This window comes from Bufo bufo, chromosome 4, assembly GCF_905171765.1.
Source record: "Bufo bufo chromosome 4, aBufBuf1.1, whole genome shotgun sequence".
Classification (NCBI taxonomy): Eukaryota; Metazoa; Chordata; class Amphibia; order Anura; family Bufonidae; genus Bufo; species Bufo bufo.
This window is the reverse complement of record NC_053392.1, coordinates 370,900,931-370,924,350: the sequence shown is the minus strand read 5'-3', so window position 1 is coordinate 370,924,350 and position 23,420 is coordinate 370,900,931. Positions and strand designations below refer to the sequence as shown.

Genomic DNA, 23,420 nt, shown 5'->3' with positions numbered 1-23,420 from the left:
ACACCCTTAAACTAATACTTTGTTGAAGCACCTTTTGATTTTATTGCAGCACTCAGTCTTTTTAGGTATGAGTCTATCAGCATGGCACATTTTGACTTGGCAAGATTTGCCCACTCTTCTTTACAAAAACACTCCAAATCTGTCAGATTGCGAGGGCATCTCCTGTGCACAGCCCTCTTCAGATCACCCCACAGATTTTCAATCATTCAGGTCTGGCCTCTGGCTGGGCCATTCCAAAACTTTAATCTTCTTCTGGTGAAGCCATTCCTTTGTTGATTTGGATGTATGCTTTGGGTCGTTGTCATGCTGAAAGATGAAGTTCCTCTTCATGTTCCACTTTCTAGCAGAAGCCTGAAGGTTTTGTGCCAATATTGACTGGTACTTGGAACTGTTCATAATACCCTCTAGCCTAACTAGGGCTCCAGTTCCAGCTGAAGAAAAACAGCCCCAAAGCATGATGCTGCCACCACCATGTTTCACTGTGGGTATGGTGTTCTTTTGGTGATGTGCAGTGTTTTTGCGCCAAACATATCTTTTGGAATTATGGCCAAAAAGTTCAACCTTGGTTTCATCAGACCATAACACCTTTTCCCACATGCTTTTGGGAGACTTCAGATGTGTTTTTGCAAAATGTAGCCTGGCTTGGATGTTTTTCTTTGTAAGAAAAGGCTTTCGTCTTGCCACTCTACCCCATAGCCCAGACATATGAAGAATATGGGAGATTGTTGTCACATGTACCGCATGTACCAGTACAGATATTCCTGCAGCTCCTTTAATGTTGCTGTAGGCCTCTTGATGGCCTCCCAGACCAGTTTTCTTCTCGTCTTTTCATCAATTTTGGAGGGACGTCCAGTTCTTGGTAATGTCACTGTTGTGCCATATTTTCTCCACTTGATGATGACTGTCTTCACTGTGTTCCATGGTATATCTAATGCAATGGAAATTCTTTTGTACCCTTATCCTGACTGATACCTTTTAACAATGAGATCCCTCTGATGCTTTGGAAGCTCTCTGTGGACCATGGCTTTTGCTGTGGGATGCGACTAAGAAAATTTCAGGAAAGACCAACTAGAGCAGCTGAACATTATTTGGGGTTAATCAGGGGCACTTTAAATGATGGCAGGTGTATGCTGATTCCTAGTTAACATGATTTTGAATGTGATTGCTTAGTTCTAAACACAGCTACATCCCCAGTTATAAGAGGGTGTGCACACTTATGCAACCACATTATTTTTATTTTATTTTTCTTCCCTCCACCTAAAAGATTTCAGTTTGTTTTTCAATTGAGTGGTACAGTTTATAGGTCCCATTAAAGGTGGAAAAAGTTCTGAAATGATTGATCTTAGTCTCATTTTTTTTTACATCACAGAAACCTGACATTTTAACGGGTGTGTAGACTTTTTATATCCACTGTATATATAAAAATATGTGAGTATTCGCTTTTGGTAGTTCGGATTAGTGGGTGCAGCACAGAAGCAAAGTACAAGTTCTTGGTTCAAAACATCAGTGTTTATTCACAAGTGAAAGCAAAACAAAAACGCAAGTTGCTTGGTGATCGTTCACAGACATGAAACGTTAATATACAAACCAGTCACCTTTTCTCCTGGATGTTACTTCACACCCTGTTGGAAGTTCTGCTTTGTCAAGGCCACAGGCAGACGTTAGGCGGCCTGTTCGCCTTCACAGGGGTCTGAGCCCTCCAGCCCGGCTCAAGCCGCTGATCCCAACACAGCCTTCAGATCACAGCACACAGACCTCCTGAGCTCCACTGTCACTTGGAGGTAATCCTCCCCACGTGGCAGTGCTGGCTGGTTTTTATGCCTGGCAAAACCCGGCCTGGAACATGGGGCGTAATCACCCACCCAGCACTTTGACTACTCCCAGTAAGAGCCGTCCTGAATCAGCTATTACAGCCATATACGGTATAAAGGTGTCAAACAGCAACTGCTGCTGACACATAAAAACCGGCTCTGTCTCCACCGAGGCCAGGAACCTCGGTGACACATACCTATCATCCACAATGATTCCTTGTACCTTCTTACAATATAAATATAAATATAAAATATATTAGGTGAAAATAGTGGGAGGGATCCTTTTATTCACCTGTGCAATGTTTCGGTCCACTTGCTGGGTCCATTTTGAAGCAATACATCTCGGTACAAAGTGCATATTTATGAGGTCACAACATATTTGCATAAATAAGTGTCAATCGAATATACATAGAAAAATATACTAGAAAAAACTTGTGTATACATCTAAAAACATAGTGCTGTATAATCAATATCATTCTGCACATAGACAAATACAGAAAAATTGTCCATTTGCTTTAGTACTGAAAAAACGCCAACATTTTTCATAAGTGATAATTAATAGTGATTGGTCAACACCTGTGTATTCAGCAAAGAAGGAGGGCCAGGGATGGAGTGGACCGAAACGTTGCACGGGTGAATAAAAGGATCCCACTATTTTCACCTACTGGAAGTGCTGCGGTGTATTTATTTTTTATCGAATATCACCTTGGTAAGGTGCAATACCGATGGCACCCCTTGCTACTGGTTGTTTCACCCGGTGTGCTGCCCTGAAATTTTTATATATATATATATATATATATATATATATATATATATATATATATATATATATATATATATATATATATATATATATATATATATATATTTACACACACAGCTAAAGAGATGTTCTTATCTCCGACATTGATGAAATATTGCTAGGATATGCATTCATTGTCAGATAGGTGTGGGACCCCTTGAAGTGAAGGAGAGCTCACCACGCAAGAGCAGCCACCCGAGGCTCAATTTATTCCTGTTGTCTTGTTTCTAAAAGCAAACTATTCAGTCATTTGAAGCTGTCAACAGGTAATTGAATATATAGCGTGATACAGCATAAAAAAAAGTTTTATTCATGGGACTTGAGGTTTCGTGTAAGTATTGTCTACGGAGCCCGTCATTGCATATATGTGTATTTATTTTTTATTTTTTTTACTTGTGTATTGATAACCTATCCTTCTTAGAAGTCATCCATATGAGATCGCTGTGGGTCTGACATTCACTTGAATAGTAGCTGAGCTGCAGTACGCTGGCACAACTACTACTCAGTGGACGGAGCCTTCTGCTTACATCTATGTCTACTGTTTTCTTACTGGCGCTGGTAGCTGCCAAAAACAGGACCCTCCCCAATCTAATACTGCTGACCTATCCGGAGGGTGGGTTATAAATCTCTAAAGACTGGAAAACTCCAGCAAAGAACTGGAAAAATTCTTTGCTACAGTGTGCCAAAGTTGCAGCTCAGAGCAGACGCTGTCTATGCATTATTAATACTGCAGAAATAATAAATGACATTCAGTATATAGGACAGGACACATTAGCCTGTTGTTGCTTAGGAACAAACCTGATCATATTCAGAAGTAATAATTCCAATTGCCTTGCCTTGTGGAGTAAGTTTATGATTTAGAGATGAATTTTATCACATTGGTGTACCTGTACATCTGAGTTACTCTTTACCCGTTTCCCTTGATAAATCTCCAGCGTCCAGCAGTCAACACTAGAGGGAGCTTACTAACAACAGATAATCTACACTTGAAACAAGTATTTTGGGGATTTTCCTATGTAGAAGCAGATAGGATAATTTTTGCACAGATTATTAAAGTGTATTTAAACATTTAGTTACACACTTTAATAAAATTTGTAGGAAATGTAACAAAAATATTTGTAGTTTACTTACATTTTTTTTTTAACGTTTCCATGTGACATAGGCACCTGTAGTTCAGTTGTTTATACCCGCTTTAGAATGTGTATTCCTGCTGTGTAGGGAAGTACGGACTCCCTAGCACAGCGCTGCTCCCCTCTGTACCCGCACTGCACCGCTAGTGCTATGCCAGGCTTTAGCAGAGTGGGCACAGCAGGAGTGCAATTTCTTATGTCAGCTCCTGCCCTATTCTACTAGTTAGATGAGAGGAGCTAACATAAGACATCGCTCCTGACCTAGCACTAGAATACCAGGCTTTAGCGAGCAGTGCTGGTACAGACGGGAGCAGCGCTGTGCTATGGAGCTCCTACTTTCTGTACAGTGCTTAGAGTGAGACCGTACTCTTATACACAGTAGTGTATGGGAGTATGCATTCTAAAGCGTGAATAGGTACCTGAACTTCACGTGCCTATTTCACATGGAAAGGTAAAAAACATATATATATTTTTGTAATAGTTCCTATAAGTTTTATTAAAATGTAACTAACAGGTTAGGAACACTATAACTGACCTGCTGTTCACTAGATAACACTTGTATGTTTGCAGAATATTTGCTTACTTCTGTATTCGTATCCTCTTTCTTTTCCTGATGTAGCTGGAAGGTGGTGGAGACAGTGAGCCAGGGATTTTACTGAGTGCTCAGACAATCACATCTGATTCCGTTCTAACCACTACAACCACACACATCACAAAGGTAAAAGTCACTTTGGGCAAGTGTATCACAGGCTTTAAGCAATTTGTGTGACATAAAAACCTCCTAATTATGTTGCATGCCATATTTATGTTATATTTCGTGACTTTTTTATACTTCTTGTCACCTTTGATAAATAGAAGACTGGGTGGGGCTTGACCTATTGCAGCCAGACATTCACTACAATTTGCACCAGAAGTTGGTGTAAATTATGATTTATTTTTCTGCCACGGAATATGTGCCAATTGATCAAGCCCGCACATCTTACTCCAACTAACTTTTCACTAAGACTGGAATATGAAACCCGAGTCTTAGTGAATCTGCCCCTATATGTCTGAAACGCCAGTAATTTCTGCATGATCTGTCGTAACTTGATATAGTGCTTTATGTTATTATGTAGATTCATTTCACATTTCAATTCTATTCTAGTACCATAGTCATAGTACATCATTGAAGTTTAAAAAAAAATAAGATTCGGCTAATCACAGTGAACACCACATTTTTAATCTTAAATTACATTTTACTACTTTAATAAATCTACACATTTTTTCTGTATCTTTTCCTGCCCTATGAAACATGCTACATTTGTTTAATTTTTAGACTGGAAAAGGTGGGATATCTGAAACGAGAATCGAAAAACGTATTGTGATCAGTGGAGATGCAGACATTGACCATGATGAGGTAAGCTGAATATTAAATAGACTGAACATTCAAATAATAATAATTGCCTATATTTAAATAATGTGGGGGGAGTTTATCACTTAAGGTGTTACTATTCTGAAATACGCCTAAAGTAGAACAGCTCATAAGTTGCCTTACATTTAGAACTCAAACAAAACAATAGCTGATCTTAGGGAGACCAGCTACAGAAAACACTGTGGAGCCTCATTTAAGAGCCTCGACACAGCAATCCAAAGTGCAAAGCTCCCTGGGAAACAGTAATATGCAAAATAACCGTGGAGCCCCAGTTATGGGTCTTCAACACAGTGAAAGCCAGATATCCCTCAAAGGAAGGAAAACCGAACATTTAGAACAGGCGCTGAAGTTATGGAGAGTCCTGCGCCTCTTCATAACTCAGGCGGAACCACCACCAGCTATGGGCCTTTATTAAGACCGGTTGTAATAAATGTGCCCCTAAATGTCCTTTTAAAATACACAACTTTAAAAAGTGGTGAAGTGTGGCATAGCGAGATAAATGTCACAGAAATTTGCGCAAAACAAAGACATGCGCCAAAACCTGCAACAATTTTCTAAAAAAGTGACGCACTAAGAATGATACAAGAATGGGCAGACTTGGGCAATTTTTGATAGACCTCATTCTCATGGATGTTGCTATTACAAACATTGGCTCAGGCCTGAACATGATCATTTGGGAATGGGGGAAAAAAGAATGTAGTCTTATTTTACCCAGATTTGAATGTAATAAAGAACCATGGGGTGCTTTAGTTCTTGCAGGGAAATATGAATATCAGGCCCCCCCCCCCCCCCCCCCCCCATTGCCTCATATCAGTCCCCCCATTGCGGACACCACTGGTGCTCCCCTCCAGCGCTCCTCCTACTCTTCCTGCTGTCAGCTGTGACCCAACTTGCACAGCGTGAGGTCACAGAGTGCCCTCGCGCTGTGCGCAGCCACAGCACAGCTAACAGCCGAGGACCAGGAAGCGGTGAGTACAGAGCCCGGGGAGCGCTGCATTCACTGCTTACTGGTCTTACGGTACTAATGACCACTTCCATAATGGAAGCACTCACCGCATAAGACGCATTTTCCCGCCACTTCTTTGTAGTTACGGTATGTGTACAGGGCTAATTTTTTGCAGGGCGATCTGTACTTTCCAGTGATACCGTGTTGAAGTGTGTGCGACTTTTTGACCACTTTTTATTACGTTTTTCCCACTATGCCATTTGCTGTATGGGATAAATATTGTTATATTTTAATAGTACAGCTGTTTTCGCATGCAACTATGCCCATTATATGTTTATATAAAAAAAATCTTTTTTTCTTTTTTAACTCCATGTGACTATAACTGGCAATCATTACATTGCCCATTGTGTTCTGTGATGGCTATTTAGCCATTTAAGATGAGCAAAGTTTTGAAAAATTCGATTCGGCAACTTTGACGAAGTTAGCCAAGAAATTTGATTCATTCAGAATTAATTCGTCAAATTGGATGCTATAAATCAGGTATACTCAGTCCACTGTACCTTATGGTACAGCCACACGGAGCAGCCACGCTGCGGTGAAGAAACACATGGGCAATTAGCCAGCAGGTGCCTTTCATTTAATAATGAAGACCGCACTGTATAGTCCTTCATTGTTAATGACCATACAGCACCACCTTTAAACAGGAACTGTTGCTGGTATGGGGTTTGGCTGGTTAGGTGACAGACCCACTTTTCAAACCCCAGCGCTCTCCTACAGGTGGGAGCCCTTCTTCTGCCATCTGCTTTTCCTGCTTTTCGATGAGAATGTCATCAGAAACATCCAGCTCCTCTTCTCTCTGCATCTTGCTGACTTTTCTAGGAAGTAAATACAACAAAAGATGAGGATGGTCTTCATTAAGACCTAATCCCCCACCCAGGGCTTTAACGTCACAGGGGGTGGTTATCTGCAGATTGACTGCCTGCACGGCATAATGGTTGATCTTGCATTCCCTGAATTGTCTCCTCTACTCTTAGTTTTGCATTGTAACACGTGCAGCCGCCATTTTAGGAAAATCTTATTTGTTACCACGAAGCGTGAGAAAAATCTGATTTGTTGTGAATCAAACTTTTCCTGAACTTTGGACCGATTTCCATTTTGAATGCTTTGCTTTACTCAGCACTAATAGCCATCATAGAACACTCCATTTGCAATATATCAATACAGTGCTGCCACCTGCTGGCCTGTAATGGTATATTCTAGTAACAGGCACAAGAGCATGCAGCTCCCGCCTCTAGACCAGTCAGATGCTGTGGTCACATTTGAACATGGCATTTGAGGGGTTAAATGTATGCAATCAGCCGTAGAGCTGATTATATACAACCGCTGCGGGTCTTGGCGTATATGGTGCATGCGCCAGTGGACACCATCTTTAAAGTGGCGAATTCCGCCATACATGTATGGTGGAGGTCGCCAAGGGTTTAAAGGCAAACTATCACCAGCGACCTCCCTATCCAACTGTTTGCATAGACACATAACTGTGGTTCACTTGATTAAAGCGCTGTTTTTTCTTTTGTTGATCCAAGGCTCCATTCTCAAGTTATTTTTCTTAATATGCAAATTAGTTTTTTGGTGCAATGAGGGCATCACCATTGCTCTTGCTGCACCCAAACTCTACTCATTACTGTGGTTGTCCCCTCCCTGGTTGCTTTGATTAACAGGACCAGGCAATGGAAAACAGCCAGTAAAGGGACTGGTCATTGAAAGGAGTGGAGCTTGCGTACAACAAGAGCAATGGTGACAACTTTGTTGCACAGATGCCTAATTTGGAGATTAATAAAAAGATCATGACTTGGGAACAGAGCCTCGGATGTACAAAAGATAAATAGTTTTATTCAGGTGAACCACATCTATGCGCCTATGTAAATAGTTGGATAGAGAGGTCACTGGTGACAATTTTTGCAGCTACCATTTGTTTAGAACCAAAGAAAACTGCAGCACAATTCATATTTTTCCTGAAAGATCTAAAGCACCTCAAAGTTCTTTATTACATTCATATCTGGGTAAAATAAGACTTTTTTTCCCAGCAGTCTGGACGCCATTTACAAAGATCATCTTTTTACGGCAGTCTTTGTTTCCCCTTTGCACTGATGGAGATGTACCTAAGTCTTGCACTTCATCATAAATTAGGCGCATCTTCCTGCAGTTTTTCGTATACTTTTATTCCTAAAACTGGCATAAACATAAGTAAATATGCCGGAGCCAATAGCTCGGGCCTCTCCTCCGCCACTCCCAAATGGAGAGGAAAGATTAAAAAAACGCCCATGTAACAAAATATTGTTGCTTGGGTATTAATGTTGCAAAACAAGGTCTTAAACACAAAAAGTGGCTTGGTGCACTTCGGAAATGACCCCCTGTGTTTGTGTTATGTTTAATATCTCCGTTATTGCCTAAATCGGGGATCAGCAACCTCCGTGTCAAAACCAGTATTAGCAGCATACACACACCGGAATAAAGAAATGGACCACATACAAAGTGTCATGTCAATAAATCAAACCCCTAGATGGACTATACTCATGTGCAATTCCCTTTAAAGGGTTTCTACCACCACATTTTGACCTAATTAGCTCTCAGACACTAGCAATCTGCTAGTGTCTGATCTACCTAACCATGCTATTCTCAGACCTGTGTGTGGATCCGTTTCACAAAAAAACGAACTTTTATTAATATGCTAATGAGCCTCTAGGTGCTATGGGGGCGTCTTTTCAGCACCTAGAGGCTCCGTCTACTCACATTGTATGCCGCCCCGCTCGTCCGTTAAGCCCGCCCGTCTCCTCTTGAATGCCATCCTCCATCTGAGCCAGTGAACGAATTCTCGCGCCTGCGCCGTGCGCGTCTGTATTCTGCGCAGGCGCAGTGAATGTCTGACCGCTCCCTGCACAGACATCTCCACTGCGCCTGCGCCGATGACCGAGATGTCTGTGCAGGCAGCGGACAGACATTCACTGCGCCTGCGCAGAATACAGACGTGCACGGCGCAGGCGCGACAATTCGTCCGCTGGCTCAGATGGAGGATGGCATTCAAGAGGCTCATTAGCATATTAATAAAAGTTTAGTTTTTTTAGTGAAACGGATCCGCACACAGGTCTGAGAATAGCATTGTTAGGTAGATCAGACACTAGCAGATCGCTAGTGTCTGAGAGCTAATTAGGTTAAAATTAGGTGGTAGAAACCCTTTAACATCACCTAGTTCTATTGGAGAGAGCGGCATAAAAGTGTATTCCCCAACTTGCCGAGTGCATTCTCCTTAGTGGAAGAGGTGAAAGTCAAAGGAAAAAATTCATGGCAAATGAAGTGCCTAGTGCAATAAAATGGACAATTCATCAAAGAGAAATGCTGTAATAGAATACCAGTGTAGTCCTGACCCCGACGCACGTTTCGCAGTCGCTTCCTCCTGCATGCATTTGTTGTATTACTGACCTAGTATTATAAACTCCAGGCTGTTCTGTGGAAATCACCAGATCTTTCACCAGTGGAAATGTTTTGCAGATATGCCTCTCTTTTAATTTGTTGGGTTACATTGATTTCAGATTTGATGTATTCTTAAATTCACCTGAATTGTGACCTGGGCACTGTGTGGTTATTTTAATAGGCATTAGCACAAGCCATAAAGGAAGCCAAAGAGCAACACCCGGACATGTCTATAACTCGTGTGGTAGTGCACAAAGAAACTGAGGTTACTGAAGAAGGGGAAGACGATTAATCAGATGGTAAGTAAACCTCTACGAAGCCCAAACCCCTTTTTTTTTTTCACCATTCTGTCTTAGTGCAACATTTTGGCATGGCAAACTGGAATATATAAGATAGCACTGTTGTTCTGCCTTGATAATTGATCTAGCTGCTGCATGGTTTACTGGCGGCAAGTATTATAGTAAGTATTGGACTCAGAAGAAGCTCATAAATGGCTATGCTAAAAGTTGTGGCCACTTGTAAATGCTATGCCTGTTTGATAGGAAGCAACTTAAAGGGGTTTTCTGAGATTTTGATACTGATGACCTATCCTCAGGATAGGTCATCAGTATCTGATTGGTGGGTGTCTGAAACCCGGGACCCCCACCAATCAGCTGTTTTGAGAAGGCACAGGCGCTCCCGTGAGCGACGCAGCCTTCTCCATGCTTATCCAGCACAGCGCCGTACATTGTATAGCAGCTGTGTTTGGTACCGCGCTCAGCCCCATAGAAGTGAATTGGTGAGCTGCAAGAAGGCCACAACGCTCACAGGAGCGCCAGTGCCGTCTCAAAACGGCTAATACTGGCATCGGACCCCCACAATCACTTACTGATGACCTATCCTGAGATGATATTTGCAAGACAACGAACAGCGAGTGCCGGTCCTTTATTACTATTGCTATCCTGAGAATAGGTCATGAGTGTCAAAATCTTGGAAAACCACTTTCTCGACTGTCGGTGCCGAAAGCTGCTCTGCAGTACAGTACATTGTTGGCAGTGAGGGAAGAGGGGACAAAAGGGACATGACACATAGTTATCTGGACTACTTATCTGCAGGACTACTCGTGCTGAACTGCAGATAATAGTCCAAGATCATGGTGACAGATTCCCTTTCAGTGTAAGGCTCCATACCTAGCTTATGGTAAGTATACCACTGGGTAAACACATCTATTTGGCACTTTTAGGATATGGCTTATGTGTATTTTCAATATCTGCCTCGTTTGCAGTAGCAGTGAAGTGTGGAAGGTGTGTGCATTGAAATCTGCACATCTGTGAAATATGTGGCAAACTGCAGCATTTCTGCACCGAAATTTGCAGATAGTCCACAGTCAACTTGCTATATTTGGCCGTACCCTAAAGCTGAAGTCACATTTCTGTGTGTGGTCCGTGAAATAAAGTCCATGTGACGGACATGTTTCCCAGACCGACCGCAGCTTGTGTGAGTCAGTCAGTCCGGGAAATGTGTTCATCACATGGACTGCATTATGCTGTGAGTTCCAGCCCAAACTGGGGTCTGTTGTCTGGTACTTAAATGATGCTGTGAGTTCGGGGACAGTAGACCCCTGGGTGGGCTGGAGCTCACAGCATCATAGATCACTGGGATGCAGTGAGTTCAGCTCACATGAGTCACAATTGGTCCATTGAAATGAATCCATCACATGGCACGCTAGTAGGCTTGTAGGAAAGGTCCCCAGGGGTGAACAACCCCTTTGATAACGATAATGAATGTAGAAATGCGATGCAGCTTTCACATTGATGACAATTGTCATTGCCTCTTCAGTGTTTATGCCGTTACAAACAAAAAGAATAGGAAACTAGTTTTCAGTAGAGTTGCCAAATTATTGTAAATTTTACTTTCAATGGAATGCTAAAGGCATTCTAAAGATGCAAATACATGTAAAACATTTAGTATAACTCACTATCTTCTCATACATTTACTTCCTTGCATTTTGGAGCTGTACAATGCTGTAAATGGCAAACCAATAAAAATTAATATCACCATGATGCTCAAATTTAACTTTTAAGTTAAATTTAAAATTAATTTAAAATTTCATTTTAAGTTTTACCACCGAGGTCATCAAAGTCAGAGAATTCATAGAGAGATCCTTCAAATTGTTCATCAGTGATCTGTAATTTATAGTCTTGCCAAGAAAAGTCAATTTTCAGCATACTACAGACTGTAAAATGCAACATAGACTGCCCTTAATTAACACTTGCAGGCAACCTACAAATTTCCATTTTCACCAGTGGGTGGCAGCAAAACATATGAGATCAGTATTAAATACTGTTGTACAACACATTACTAGACTCTTCATATAGTGCTAAGTAGTAGATTCATATCCATATTCTTGATATTGTTTACCTTTAATTTCAGTAAAATACCCAGCCATTGTGGATGGGCAAGTGACTTTAGATAATTTTAACTATTTGTTTCAACATGTGGATTACTTGGGACAATCTGTTCTTACACATTTCTTGGCAGCTTCTATAAATATCTATCTGGGTAGATATACCGAATTTTTCAGACTATAAAACGCGCTTGACCATAAGACATATAACTAAAGGACCAGACTCGGGCAAGGTTAACAATTCACTTTTATTTACATATGCCTAAATAGGCAGAAAAACCTATATTTTAACTAGCGTTCACTCCACCACTGTTGTTAGAATCGCACAGTAGTCCGGATGGACTATAGGCTCAATACCGTCACTAGTTGATATCTATAGGAGATATAGGTGTTTAGTCCACGTCGGTGATATCAGTCTGTAGACAGCTAGGGCATTCAGTCGCCTGGTGGTTTCTATACCATAACACTTGCAGTAGGCTTACTAGCAAGGTTATCAGATCCAGATAGAACCAATTCACTGACGTGGTAGGGCAAACAATTGGACTTTTGGGGCTAGGGACTGTGCATGGTTCATCACCTTCCCTCCTCCCCTCCCCTCCCTTGTCTCCGTCATGACCACCAGTCAGTACCATTAACAGTGGTGTGGTGTCCGTGTTTTTAATTCCTTAGCAACTGTTTGTTTCAATGTTCTATATAACCAATAAAATTTGCGTTGTATACCGAATAAAAGCGATGTATTAGTTTGACTTGGGCCAAGATAGGTTTTTCTGCCTATTTAGGCATATGTAAATAAAAGTGACCATAAGACACACATTGGATGTTGAGGAGAGAAATAATAATAAAAAATATTTTTCATCAGACCCACATTCCTCTGCAGACTTCAGATCAGACCCTTAAAGAGTAACTAAACCTTTATAACAAATAAAATAAAAAATCCAGACCATGGACCCACTTATCTATGGATTTTATCACGGATCTGCCTAATTCATCAGGAAAGACGGTTATTTTGGTGGTAGTTGATCGTTTTAGTAAAATGGTGCATTTTATTGCATTACCTGCCCTACCTAATGCTAAAACACCTGCACAAGTGTTGTGTTGACAACATTGAGAAACTTCATGGCATTCCCTCTAATGTGGTCTCGGATCGGGGGACTCAGTTTGTATCCAGATTCTGGAAGGCGTTCTGTACTCTGCTGGTGGTACAACTGTCTTTTTCTTCTGCTTTTCATCCTCAGTCAAACGGACAGACGGAGCACACGAATCAGAGTCTGGAGACTTAAGATGTTTTGTCTCTGAGAACCAGAAGGAGTGGTCCTCGTTTTTGTCTTTGGCAGAGTTTGCCGTAAATAATCGTAGACAGGAGTCCACTGGGAAGTTGCAGTTTTTTGGGGCATATGGGTTTCACCCGCGCTTTTGTCCAAGAATAGGACCTGTTCGATCTTTTTTGCGGGGCCACTGAACGGAACAACGGATGCGGACAGCACACGGTGTGCTGTCCGCATCTTTTGCGGCCCCATTGAAATGAATGGGTCCGCTTTGCGGAACGGATGCAGATCCATTTATACGGTCGTGTGGATGCACCCTTACTCTGCTCTGCTGTGATTGATTTATGCAATATTTTGAAACAAAAGTGACTCTTTTTAAAAAACGGGAGTGCATCATAAAAATCACAGCTAAAAAATGAAACTTGCAGCTGTTAAAACTATTATTCGCGAAGATGTGTCTGGTCCTTAAAGACCAAAATATTCCGGACCTGAATCAGTTAAGCCTTTCTCTTTTGGTATATACTGCTGTGTCACTTTTTCAATCCCCTTACATTAGCTTAACATCTCTGAATGATTTTGGGATACCAATTTTAAGATCCTGGATAAAGGGTGTAAGATACATTTTACAGTGCTTAAGCAATTTATCTGACAGCGAAACACAATGACAATTACAGTTGCGAGTCCTTTACCCAAATTAGTGTCTCTCTGCCATCATTTTGGCAAGCTATTTGTATTTGGACCGTGGATTTTGCATCACATGAAGTATTATTTGTGACTGCAGTTTTATTTTAGCCAGTCTAGGGAAGATTTAGGTCGCATATCTCCATGCACCTTCATAATAATTTCTGCATGGATATAATAGGATGAGTGCAGTGTGACCCATATATAACATAGTGGATTCTTTAGCTGCACTGGGTCTTTAAAGGGGTTGTCGCTGTTGCTAAGGCCTGACAACAGATGGCCAGACAATAGCAGAGCAGGCCCGATCCACTGTTTCCTGGCCATCTGGTTGTCAGGACTTGGTAACGGTGAGATGAGACAACCCCTTTAACAAGGCCCTGTAAATGAGCAGTGTGGGGTCATTTATTAAAACTAGAACAGACGAGGCAGTGTTTGTTACGTATGGGAATTGACAACTGAACTGACAGTTTTGCAGTGAATATTGTAGCGGGTGCTTTAAGGGCATTGATTTGTTCAGTCAGTACTGGTAGCTGTTCATTGTAGTTTCTGATATGTAATGGGATAGTGGCCGTCTCTTCAGCACTAGATGATGCCTACTGACTACTTCAACAATAATGCCTATGGGTATGCAGATTAGCTTAGGAGGACGTATTGCAGTTTGGGAAGAATAAGTAAGAGTATATAGTTGAGAAATGTCTTCATGCCCCATAACTGTGCTGCCACAGTCTTCCTCTTTTAATTTGCTGAGAAATTTTGTAACTGGAATAGCACTTTTCGGCAATAAAATGCATCCGACACTTTATTGGATTATGTGAGATGCTGGTAAAGGTAGGCAGAGCAGGGGTAAACAGTGCATAAACAAGGTGGTGAAGTAGGCATGACCGGAGCAATGTTCTTTATCCTATGAAATACGAACTTATAAACTATTAAAAAATCCCAGGTCTGTTATTCAGTCTGGTCTTTTCTTATGGAGAGTGTAAAGTGCTTTTTCATGTAAGCTGGTTGCTTTACAAAAACCTGTGAGATAGTATTGGAAAATAATTCCAACTGTTTTGTGGGGTTTGTATGATTGGGGGTGTGTGTCAGGGCTAATTTTAATTTCTCGTTAGAGAGGACCTTTCATGAGATTTTATTAAGGGAGATATATACCTGTACTCGCTGATGCTGCCACCCTGCTTGATTATTATTTTTTTTAATATGCCTTCTATGCCCCGCTGTGCCCCACCAGATTTCTCCCGCTGAGTATGCAAATACTGAGTCGGAGCAATGAGGAGGAGACGCCAGGGTTTCTCAATGGGTGTCTCCTTCTCCCCTGGCTGTAGCGCTGTCCAATCGCAGAGCGTCACAGCCAGGGAGGTTGGACAGCGCTACAGCCAGGAACAAGGAGACACCCATTGAGAAACCCTGGCGTCTCCTCCTCCCTGTATTAGCATACTGAGCGGGAGAAATCCAGCAGGGCGTAGGAGGCATATTTTAAAAAAATCAAGCAGGGTACCCCGCAAGAACAGGTATAGAGCTCCCTTAATAAAATCGCATGAAAGGTCCTCTTTAATGTCATTGGGGGACACAGCACCATGGGTTTACGCCCAGCTACCACTAGGAGGCGACACTAGATATAAAAAATGTTGGCTCTGCCCAGGTGGGCTATACCCTGTCCACAGACATTAGGCTAATCAGTTTTAGTCTAGTGTCCTTAAGAGGTAGACATGACCTGCTGTTTTTTTTTTTTTGTTTTTTTTTTGCAGGTTTTGCTGCTTTTAATTTTTTTTTTATTCTTTTATATTTTATTCCTTTTTCCTTTTCGTCTGTAGGTCTGTGCCTGCTGCAGGATGGGGCTCCATCGTGGATAACCACTTTAGTTGCACCCCCTGCAGGCGCGTACTTTGAGTACCTCGATGGTCACCCAGTCCCCCTTTACTGCATCCGCAGTGGCATGCTGGCAATCCCACATATGTGCAAGTTTGCTGAAGGGGTGACCCTGCGGTGCCCGAAGACACCGGATGGTAAGTATTTTTCCCTGCGTCCCCTGCTCCATAGGGTCCCCCGGGTTAGCCTCCCTTTCCTGGCCAGGGGATGGGATACTATATTTTTTGGTGGTCTTTTGTTTCCCGGCCCCCTTTTTTTCTTCTCCCTGTTCCATCCTCGTGGGATGCTTTTTTCTCCTCCCTTCTGGGTTCCCTTCTCCTCCCTGGCCACCCACTCCTCACCATCCTGGTTCTAGTGCGCTTCCTCGGCCTCTCCTTCTAATTTAGTCCCCTGCTTCGGCCTGGACTAGACCGCATTTTTCTCTGGCCTGTACCCGGGTCCCAGGTACTCCTTTTGCCCTGTTTTTCCCCTCCCCATGTGTCGCTTTCCCACAGAAGGCGCCCCCCCACCTGTTTTTTCTTTCTCCGGAGGGGCCCCATTTTTCAGCGGTTCCTACCCGCCGACTGCACACCTTTTTCGGCCACTTCATAAATCGAGACTCCGGCTTTTCCTCCATCTAGGCCGCCTTCTCCCGGCTCCCCCAGGCCGCTTCCTGGGCTTTTTTCTGGACCCCTCACCGTCTCGACTCATGGTAGGGGTCCCCTGCCCCTCCTATCACAGTTAAGTGCGTGCTTTGCCTGGGGGTGGAGTTTTTGCTTCTCTGCTTCTGGGCCCTCCATTTTGGAGGTACTCTTCCAGTATTCTGGAGATCTCCTGGTATCTCTCCTGCAAGCTTCCTGCATGTTCTGTGGCTGCTGCAGCACCTCTTCTGCGGGACAGCACCTGGGGTCCAGTAGGGCAGCTTCTGGCTGGCAACTTTTTTGCTTTTAAAGCTTACCCTAAGCCTCCATGTCCTCTTCCTGAGTAGACTGTCTGTCGCAGCCTCCCCCCGGGGTCGCCACGTACTACCTGCGCCCGTTGCAATAGGAGGTTGCTATGCAGTTAGCCTTCCCCTCTTTGTACGCAGTAACTTGTCCGCAGGCTCTCTCAGGGCTCCCCCCTTTTGCGTAGGTCCCTCCTGAATGGACCCCTTCCCTGTCCCACGCCCCCCCCAGGGACTCCTCTGCTGACTGGGCACGCTCACGCTCAGACACCAGGTCGAGTAATTGACCTAGGGTTGTCTCAACTAGGTCCTGCTCCTCTTCTGTGTCCTCGGGTCACTTCCAGGACACATATCCCTGCCCTCATTGGGCAGCACCGGCTTCCCCTGGGAGTACTTTGCTGCCTGCCTCGGTTCATATCAGGGGGCAGAGTCCAATAGCTGCCTAGGGTCTCTCCTCATAGGTCCCGCTCACCCCCTGCATCCTGGTTTCCTCCCAGGACGGGACTAGCACTGAGGGAAACGCCTCAGGTTTCTCCTGCCTCATCGGGGAACTCCTCTGCACCGATTTGGACTCTGAACAGAGCATCAGGAGGTCTTCCACCATACAGAATCTCTCTGGGTGGTCAAAGACAAATGTCCACTGAGGAACTTCTCCTCTCCAGGATTGTCAGATGGCACTCCCCTGGTTGCACAGGTAATTATCCATACAGGTAAGTCAGCTTGCTGCCTCTCCATTAGGTGGTGCTTTACCCGCCACTGTGTTTAGCACGCCGGCACACCTATGTGGTGTCCCAGTTATGTACGCCTTCCCCTTCACAGGGGGGTACTATTACCACTGCCAAATGCTGTCTCCGGCAGACTTTTCTGGTTCCAATGTATCTCCTTTTCTGCTGGAGTAATTCCACTATTACCAGGGGCTATTTTCAACACTAGTCAGTGTTCCAGGCCACCGTATTACTTCTCCAGATGCTGTAGCCAATACACCATCCTGGTGCTAGTGTGCACCACGCAACCATATTACTCCCTTATCAAGCGGAGTACCTGTACCATCTTCAGATGCTATAGCCATTTCACCTGTCTAGTTCTAATGCGCCCCATGCACCATATTACTCCATTATTGGGTGGAGTACCTGTACCATCTTCAGAGGCTGTAGCCATTATACCTGTCTGGTTCTAGTGTGCACCATGCAGCCGTATTTCTCCTTTATCAGGCGAAGTACAAATGCCATCTTCAGATGCTGTAGCCATTGCACCTATCTGGTTCTAGTGTGCACCATGCAGCCACATTGCTCCATTCTTAGGTGAAGTACCTGTGCCATCTCCAGATTCTGTAGCCATTACACCTTTTTGGTTTTAGTCTGCACTACACAGCCGTATTACTCCTTTATTAAGTAGAGTACCTGTACCATCTCCTAATGCTGTAGCCATTACTCCTGTCTGGTTCTAGTGTGCATCACGCAGTCATACTACCACTTTATCAAGCGGAGTATTTATACCATTTCCAGATGCTGTAGCCATATCTCCACTCTCATTATAGTGTGCACCATGCAGCGAAATTACTCCCATTCTCAGGCAGAGTATTTGTAGTATCTCCAAGTGTTGTGCCCTATTGGTACAATCTGTGGCCCATACTGCTCCTGCATTACCCTTTCCTGGCTCTAATGTGTGCTGGCAATGATGTGGCCCCTCTTCATGCGGAGTGATGGTACTATCCCCAGACGCTGTATTCATCACTCTTTTCTGGTTCTAGTATGCATCTGGCACCCATTGCTGTCGTCCTCGGCAGTGTACTTGTACTATCTCAAGGCGCTGTATTTGACAAACCATCCTGGTTGTAGTATGTACCTGGTAACCATATGTTCCCCCCTTCTTGGGCGGAGTAGAGTTGCAATTGTTAGATCCAGTATATGGCTGACCTGTTCAGATCTGACACCCGATGCAGTACCTCCTGAACCAGGCCCTTTGAGTGCACAAAGTCTTCTCATTGCCCCTGTACTAGACATGATTTTTACTTTATTGCTTGATGCACTATTTAACAAGACTGCAGTCCTGTTATGCACTAGACAACCACACTCCATCCGCCATGGGCAGGTTGACTATCATGCTAGGTTTGTTCTTTGTCAACCCTATAAAGTACTACTGTATTCTGCACTGCCGCGTTACCCCATTTCATGGATGGAGTACTCGCGTTGTTGTTACTGCCTCTCTGCTTTGTTTTCATGGTCCATTCCTGGAAGAGTACCTGGATCACCACTGGATGTTCTATCCTGCAGGGATACGAAGCATTGTGAGCACCAGCCGATACTGCTGTTTTCGGGTCATTGCTGACCTCTCTGATATGGCTGTGACAGGACTAGTGAGCACCACACACCTACTTGGTGGGTGGAATTTTCCGCTGCTCACTCTGGTATCGGACATAGTACCGTAGTTCTTCCATGGTCCGGGCGTTCTTGGTACTCCCTTATATTCTCTGATTAGTGTGCTACATGACAGAAGTGCCGTTCGCTTGAGCCTTGCTGTTATCTGCACCTGTCAGTTTCTTCCCCCTTCCTTGGGGGTTTCATTGTGCTCTGCTGGTAGCTGGTTTCTACATGTCAATGTAGTCTCTCCCAGCTTCCCCAGGCGAATACTGCATCCTTTTCTGACATATGGATGTCTGGCGATTCTTTTACAAAATCAAGGGTGCTGTACTTGCCCCTTCTGGGGCAGTGTTATACAGTATGCTAGTCACTACACTTGGGATGGTTGGTTAACCATGGCTGATGTTTTTTTTTTTCCCCTATAGTTGCTACATTTCATTTTTCCTTTGATAATCTGGCTATTATTGTCCTCATGTGGTCCAGTTCTGTGGACCCTACTTAAGCTTCTGACTGGGTAATCCTGCTTGGAGTCCCTGCCCCAATGATTCTTAGACCATCTAGCTGGCTGGTTCCCTCTGGGGAAGCTACTCATGGCATCTCTGACCGCATATGCTCTGTATGAAAGCTGCTTCTTTAGGCCCTGTTTTGGTTCTTTTCCCTCCTGGGTCCCCATAGACTTGTTTCCCGCTTGAGATTCTAACCTCTATTCCTGTCTCCCCAGGTTCAGGTCCTAGTACCTGGGAGTTTGTTCCTCAGGTTTGCTATTTACATTCGTATTGGCCACTTCTGGGATGGAGCTTTCCCTCGATTTGAGAACTATTCCTCTTTAAGCTGTTTGGAGTCCTCTCTCTTCTACTCCAATATCTCTCAGACGAGTGTGTCTCCATTTGTATTACCAGGGCCTGTGACTGGTTCCTTTTTTCCTGAGACTTCATGTGGCCAGGGATTTCTCTGGTCTTACATTTACATTTCTGAGGCTCGATTCCCGCCTCTTTTGTATGGGAAGCATGTCTTTACCTTCCCTTCTCCTGGCCATTACCGAGAACCCCCTTCTCCTCCAAAGGTTGGCTGCTTTCTCTGGTTTCCACATTCTCCTAGGGTGTTTCTCTTTTCTCACCTGCCTGCAGTGGAAGGAGTCTTGCACCCTTCCCATGGTGAGTCTTTGCTATTCTTTCCCTCAGTCGTTCAGCCTCCAGTGCTTCCTTGTTTCCGCTCTACCCTGGCCTTCACATGGTGTTTGCCACGGACAAGCCATGTTTTGGGTCTGAAACAATTTAGAGTTTTTTCCTTTCCGTGTCCTCTTACTGATCGGGTTCACTTGCTTCCAGGCCTTATGGAATCGCGTTCCTTTTGCCGAGTGGTGGTCCACAGGGTCTTCCTTTTAAGCTTGACTCCAGGAAGTTTTTTCCTTGGTTCAGGACTGCTCCTGTCCTTTTCCCAGGCATTTTCTCTCCTGCCAGGTTCCCTCATAGTCTAATTTTTCTTGGAGATCCTCCTCATGAAGCATCCTTCTATATGCAGAGCACTAGGTCATTACCAACAGACTCCTTCCGGTTGTGCTGCTCTACTGTTTCTTCAGGGGGAGCCCTGGTTCTTTCAGATCCTTCCTCGCGCTCTCTAGTGCGCACTTGTTCAACTGTTGGTTCTTACGCAAGATATCTAGCCCTGCGCCCTATTCTCTAGCTTGTTATTTTTGCCACCTTTGGTGGAGCTGGGTGTTTCCCTTCTGTTCCTTTCTTGCATATGCCTTTTTTTCCTAGGCACTTGTCCTTGGGATCCTGGCGGTCTCCCATTATTTTTTTTCTTTGGACACTTCCTGATCCTGGAGCCTCTCGGCTCAGTTCCTTAGTTTCTCTATCTACCATTTCATGCTATGGCCTCTCCTGGTCCTGTTGTGACACATGGTTCTCCTGCACCTGTGTGCCCAACATTTTGCATGAGATTTCCTTCCCACCACCGGGGATTGCTTTGTGATGTCCCATGGTGCTCTGTTCCCCAATGACATTAACGAGAAAATTGGATTTTTGTACTTGCCGTAAAATCGGTTTCTCTTTCAATTCATTGGGGGACACAGATCCCACACTTTGTTTTAATTTCTCTTTGTCACCGGGCTGCTGTTCTTTTTTCCTTCCCCGGTCCAGGACATGTTGGTTCTTTGCTTTTGTTTCTCTCTCCTACTGCTATTGGTACAAACTGATTATCCTAGTGTCTGTTGAGAGGGTATACCCCACGTGGGAGGAGCCAAACTTTTTCATATCTAGTGTTGCCTCCTAGTGGTAGCTGGGCGTATACCCATGGTGCTGTGTCCCCCCAATGAATTGAATGAGAAACTGATTTAACGGTAAGTACAAAAATCCATTATATTATTTTTTTTAAGGGACATTGTGACCAGAAAACCACAAATTTGGCACTGCGTTTTTTTTCTTTTCTTGCAATTTTAGGAGTAAATAACGTTAACAGTATCTAGGTGCAGCGACATTAGTGAACGCAAGTCCTTTAATTTGTGGGCATTCCTACATGTCTTGTTATTCCTTGAGTCTTTAGTCTTAGATCCTTATGTAGCTGTACTGCCATTCATTGAGGAATTTTATACTTGTGCTTTCAGGCTATGGATCTTGTTTAGCAAGTGATCTGTTATGATAAATTTTACTTGCTGTGAATATCCAAATAAGTCTTTCACATTTGCGTCAGATGCTCTGTTAGGGGCCTCTGTTGCTGGTTTCATAAAAAAGACAGTCAAAATGGTACAGCACTCTGCGCTATTTTTTCTGGAAGGGAGCATTCACACGACCGCATCGTGTTTTGAGATTCGCAAATTGCAGTTCCACAAAACATTGTGTGCGTTCCACAATTTGCGTAACGGATCGGGTGGCCCATTATAGAAATGTCCGTGATTGCGGACAAGAATAGGACCTGCTCTATATTCTTTGCGGGCCCGTGGAATGGAACAACAGATGCGGACAGCACAAGTTGTGATGTCCGCATCTTTTGCGGCCCCATTGAAATGAATAGGTCCGCACCCGTTACGCAAAATTGCGGAAGTGATGCAGACTCATTCATACGGTCGTGTGAATGAGCCCCAAGGCTGAGTTCACACTTCAGTTATTTGGTCAGCTATTTCCATAAGTGATTGTGAGCCAAAACCAGTAGTGGAGTCTACACAGAGATCAGGTACAATGGAATGATTTCCCCCTGTTCTGTGTTTTTGACCTGCACATGGTTTTGGCTCACAATAACTGATGGTGGTAATTGATCAAAAAACTGAATTGTGAACTCAGCCTAAGCTTCCAATTTTTCTAAGGGGAACCCGACGGATCTCATTATAGCTAATGGGATCCATCAGGCGCCATTAGTTTGTCATTTGACGGCTTCAGCTCTTCTGTGATTTTCGTTTGCCTGCTCCTATAACAGAGCTGAACAATAGAAATAAAAGTATTTCCCATCCTTTGTAGTATCTTACAGTACATTGTAAATTTCTTCTATTTGTATGTGTCTTTTCAGAGTAAAGTTCAAGGTTACAGCATGAAGGAATTTCTACCACACAACTGTGTCCTGCTGCTAATGTTACGAAAGTTGTAACCAGGATCGGCAAGCATGACGGGACACCTGAAGGTTAAGATGCCAACGTTCAACCTCAGCTTAACACCTGACTTGCTCTTTTTCACTCCTTTTCTGCTTGTTTAATTTTTATAACCACTTCCTAACATTCATAGCTTTATAGTAGAGTTTTGTTTGCACAACTACTTTCTATTTTTGTAATTCTTGGTTGTATGTTTGTGAACAATATCCTTTTAAAAAGAGAAAAAAACAAACAGACCTCTCATCCGAGGATGCCGAAATCTGTGTAACAAATGTAGTTTTCCCACTTTTTTTTTTTTTTCTTCTTTTAAACTTTTGTCTTAATGGAAGCCTCTTTGTGAGGCCATTTCCATATTTACAGAATATTCAGGTGAAGTATATGTTTAGAGAACAGCATTTTTTGTACACATTTCTTACAGTTTCCTCTTTCACGTTCATTGGTGTTTTTTCTACCAGCACTTGTGTTTTAAAGGTTTACTTCCAGATAACAAAAACGAGCATGAGATCACACTGATACAAAGCGACTTTTTAAAATGTCATTTTAAAATCTTTCCAGCGGACATTGTCTATGAATTTGAGGTTTTTATTGCTTCGCGGTAGGCAGTCAGTCATAAGAGGGACGGCAACAGCTACATATCGTCTGTTCAATCAATGCTGTCCAGCTAGCAATGAACACTGACTCTCCGTTTAGGAGAAAGACAGCTTAAAAAAAACATTCCAGAAAAGGTGATACCTGGGTATCATCTCTGCCAAAAGAAGGTAAGCATTTGGCAGCTTCAAGCAATATTGTGCT

The 23,420-nt window shown here is 43.4% G+C and overlaps 1 protein-coding gene across 7 annotated transcripts in view; it reads left to right on the top strand.

Annotated features, from left to right (window-relative positions):
• EPB41L2 (erythrocyte membrane protein band 4.1 like 2) overlaps positions 1–23,106 on the top strand; it is a 179,759-nt gene extending 156,653 nt beyond the window's left edge. For all 7 annotated transcript variants that reach the window (XM_040429135.1, XM_040429136.1, XM_040429140.1 and 4 more), the window contains 4 exons: positions 4,363–4,461; positions 5,059–5,139; positions 9,750–9,867; positions 22,550–23,106. In XM_040429135.1, coding sequence (XP_040285069.1) covers positions 4,363–4,461; positions 5,059–5,139; positions 9,750–9,860 — 291 coding nt within the window. In that variant the 3' untranslated portion in view covers positions 9,861–9,867; positions 22,550–23,106. The remainder of the gene's footprint in view (positions 1–4,362; positions 4,462–5,058; positions 5,140–9,749; positions 9,868–22,549) is intronic.
• Positions 23,107–23,420: the final 314 nt, after the last annotated feature.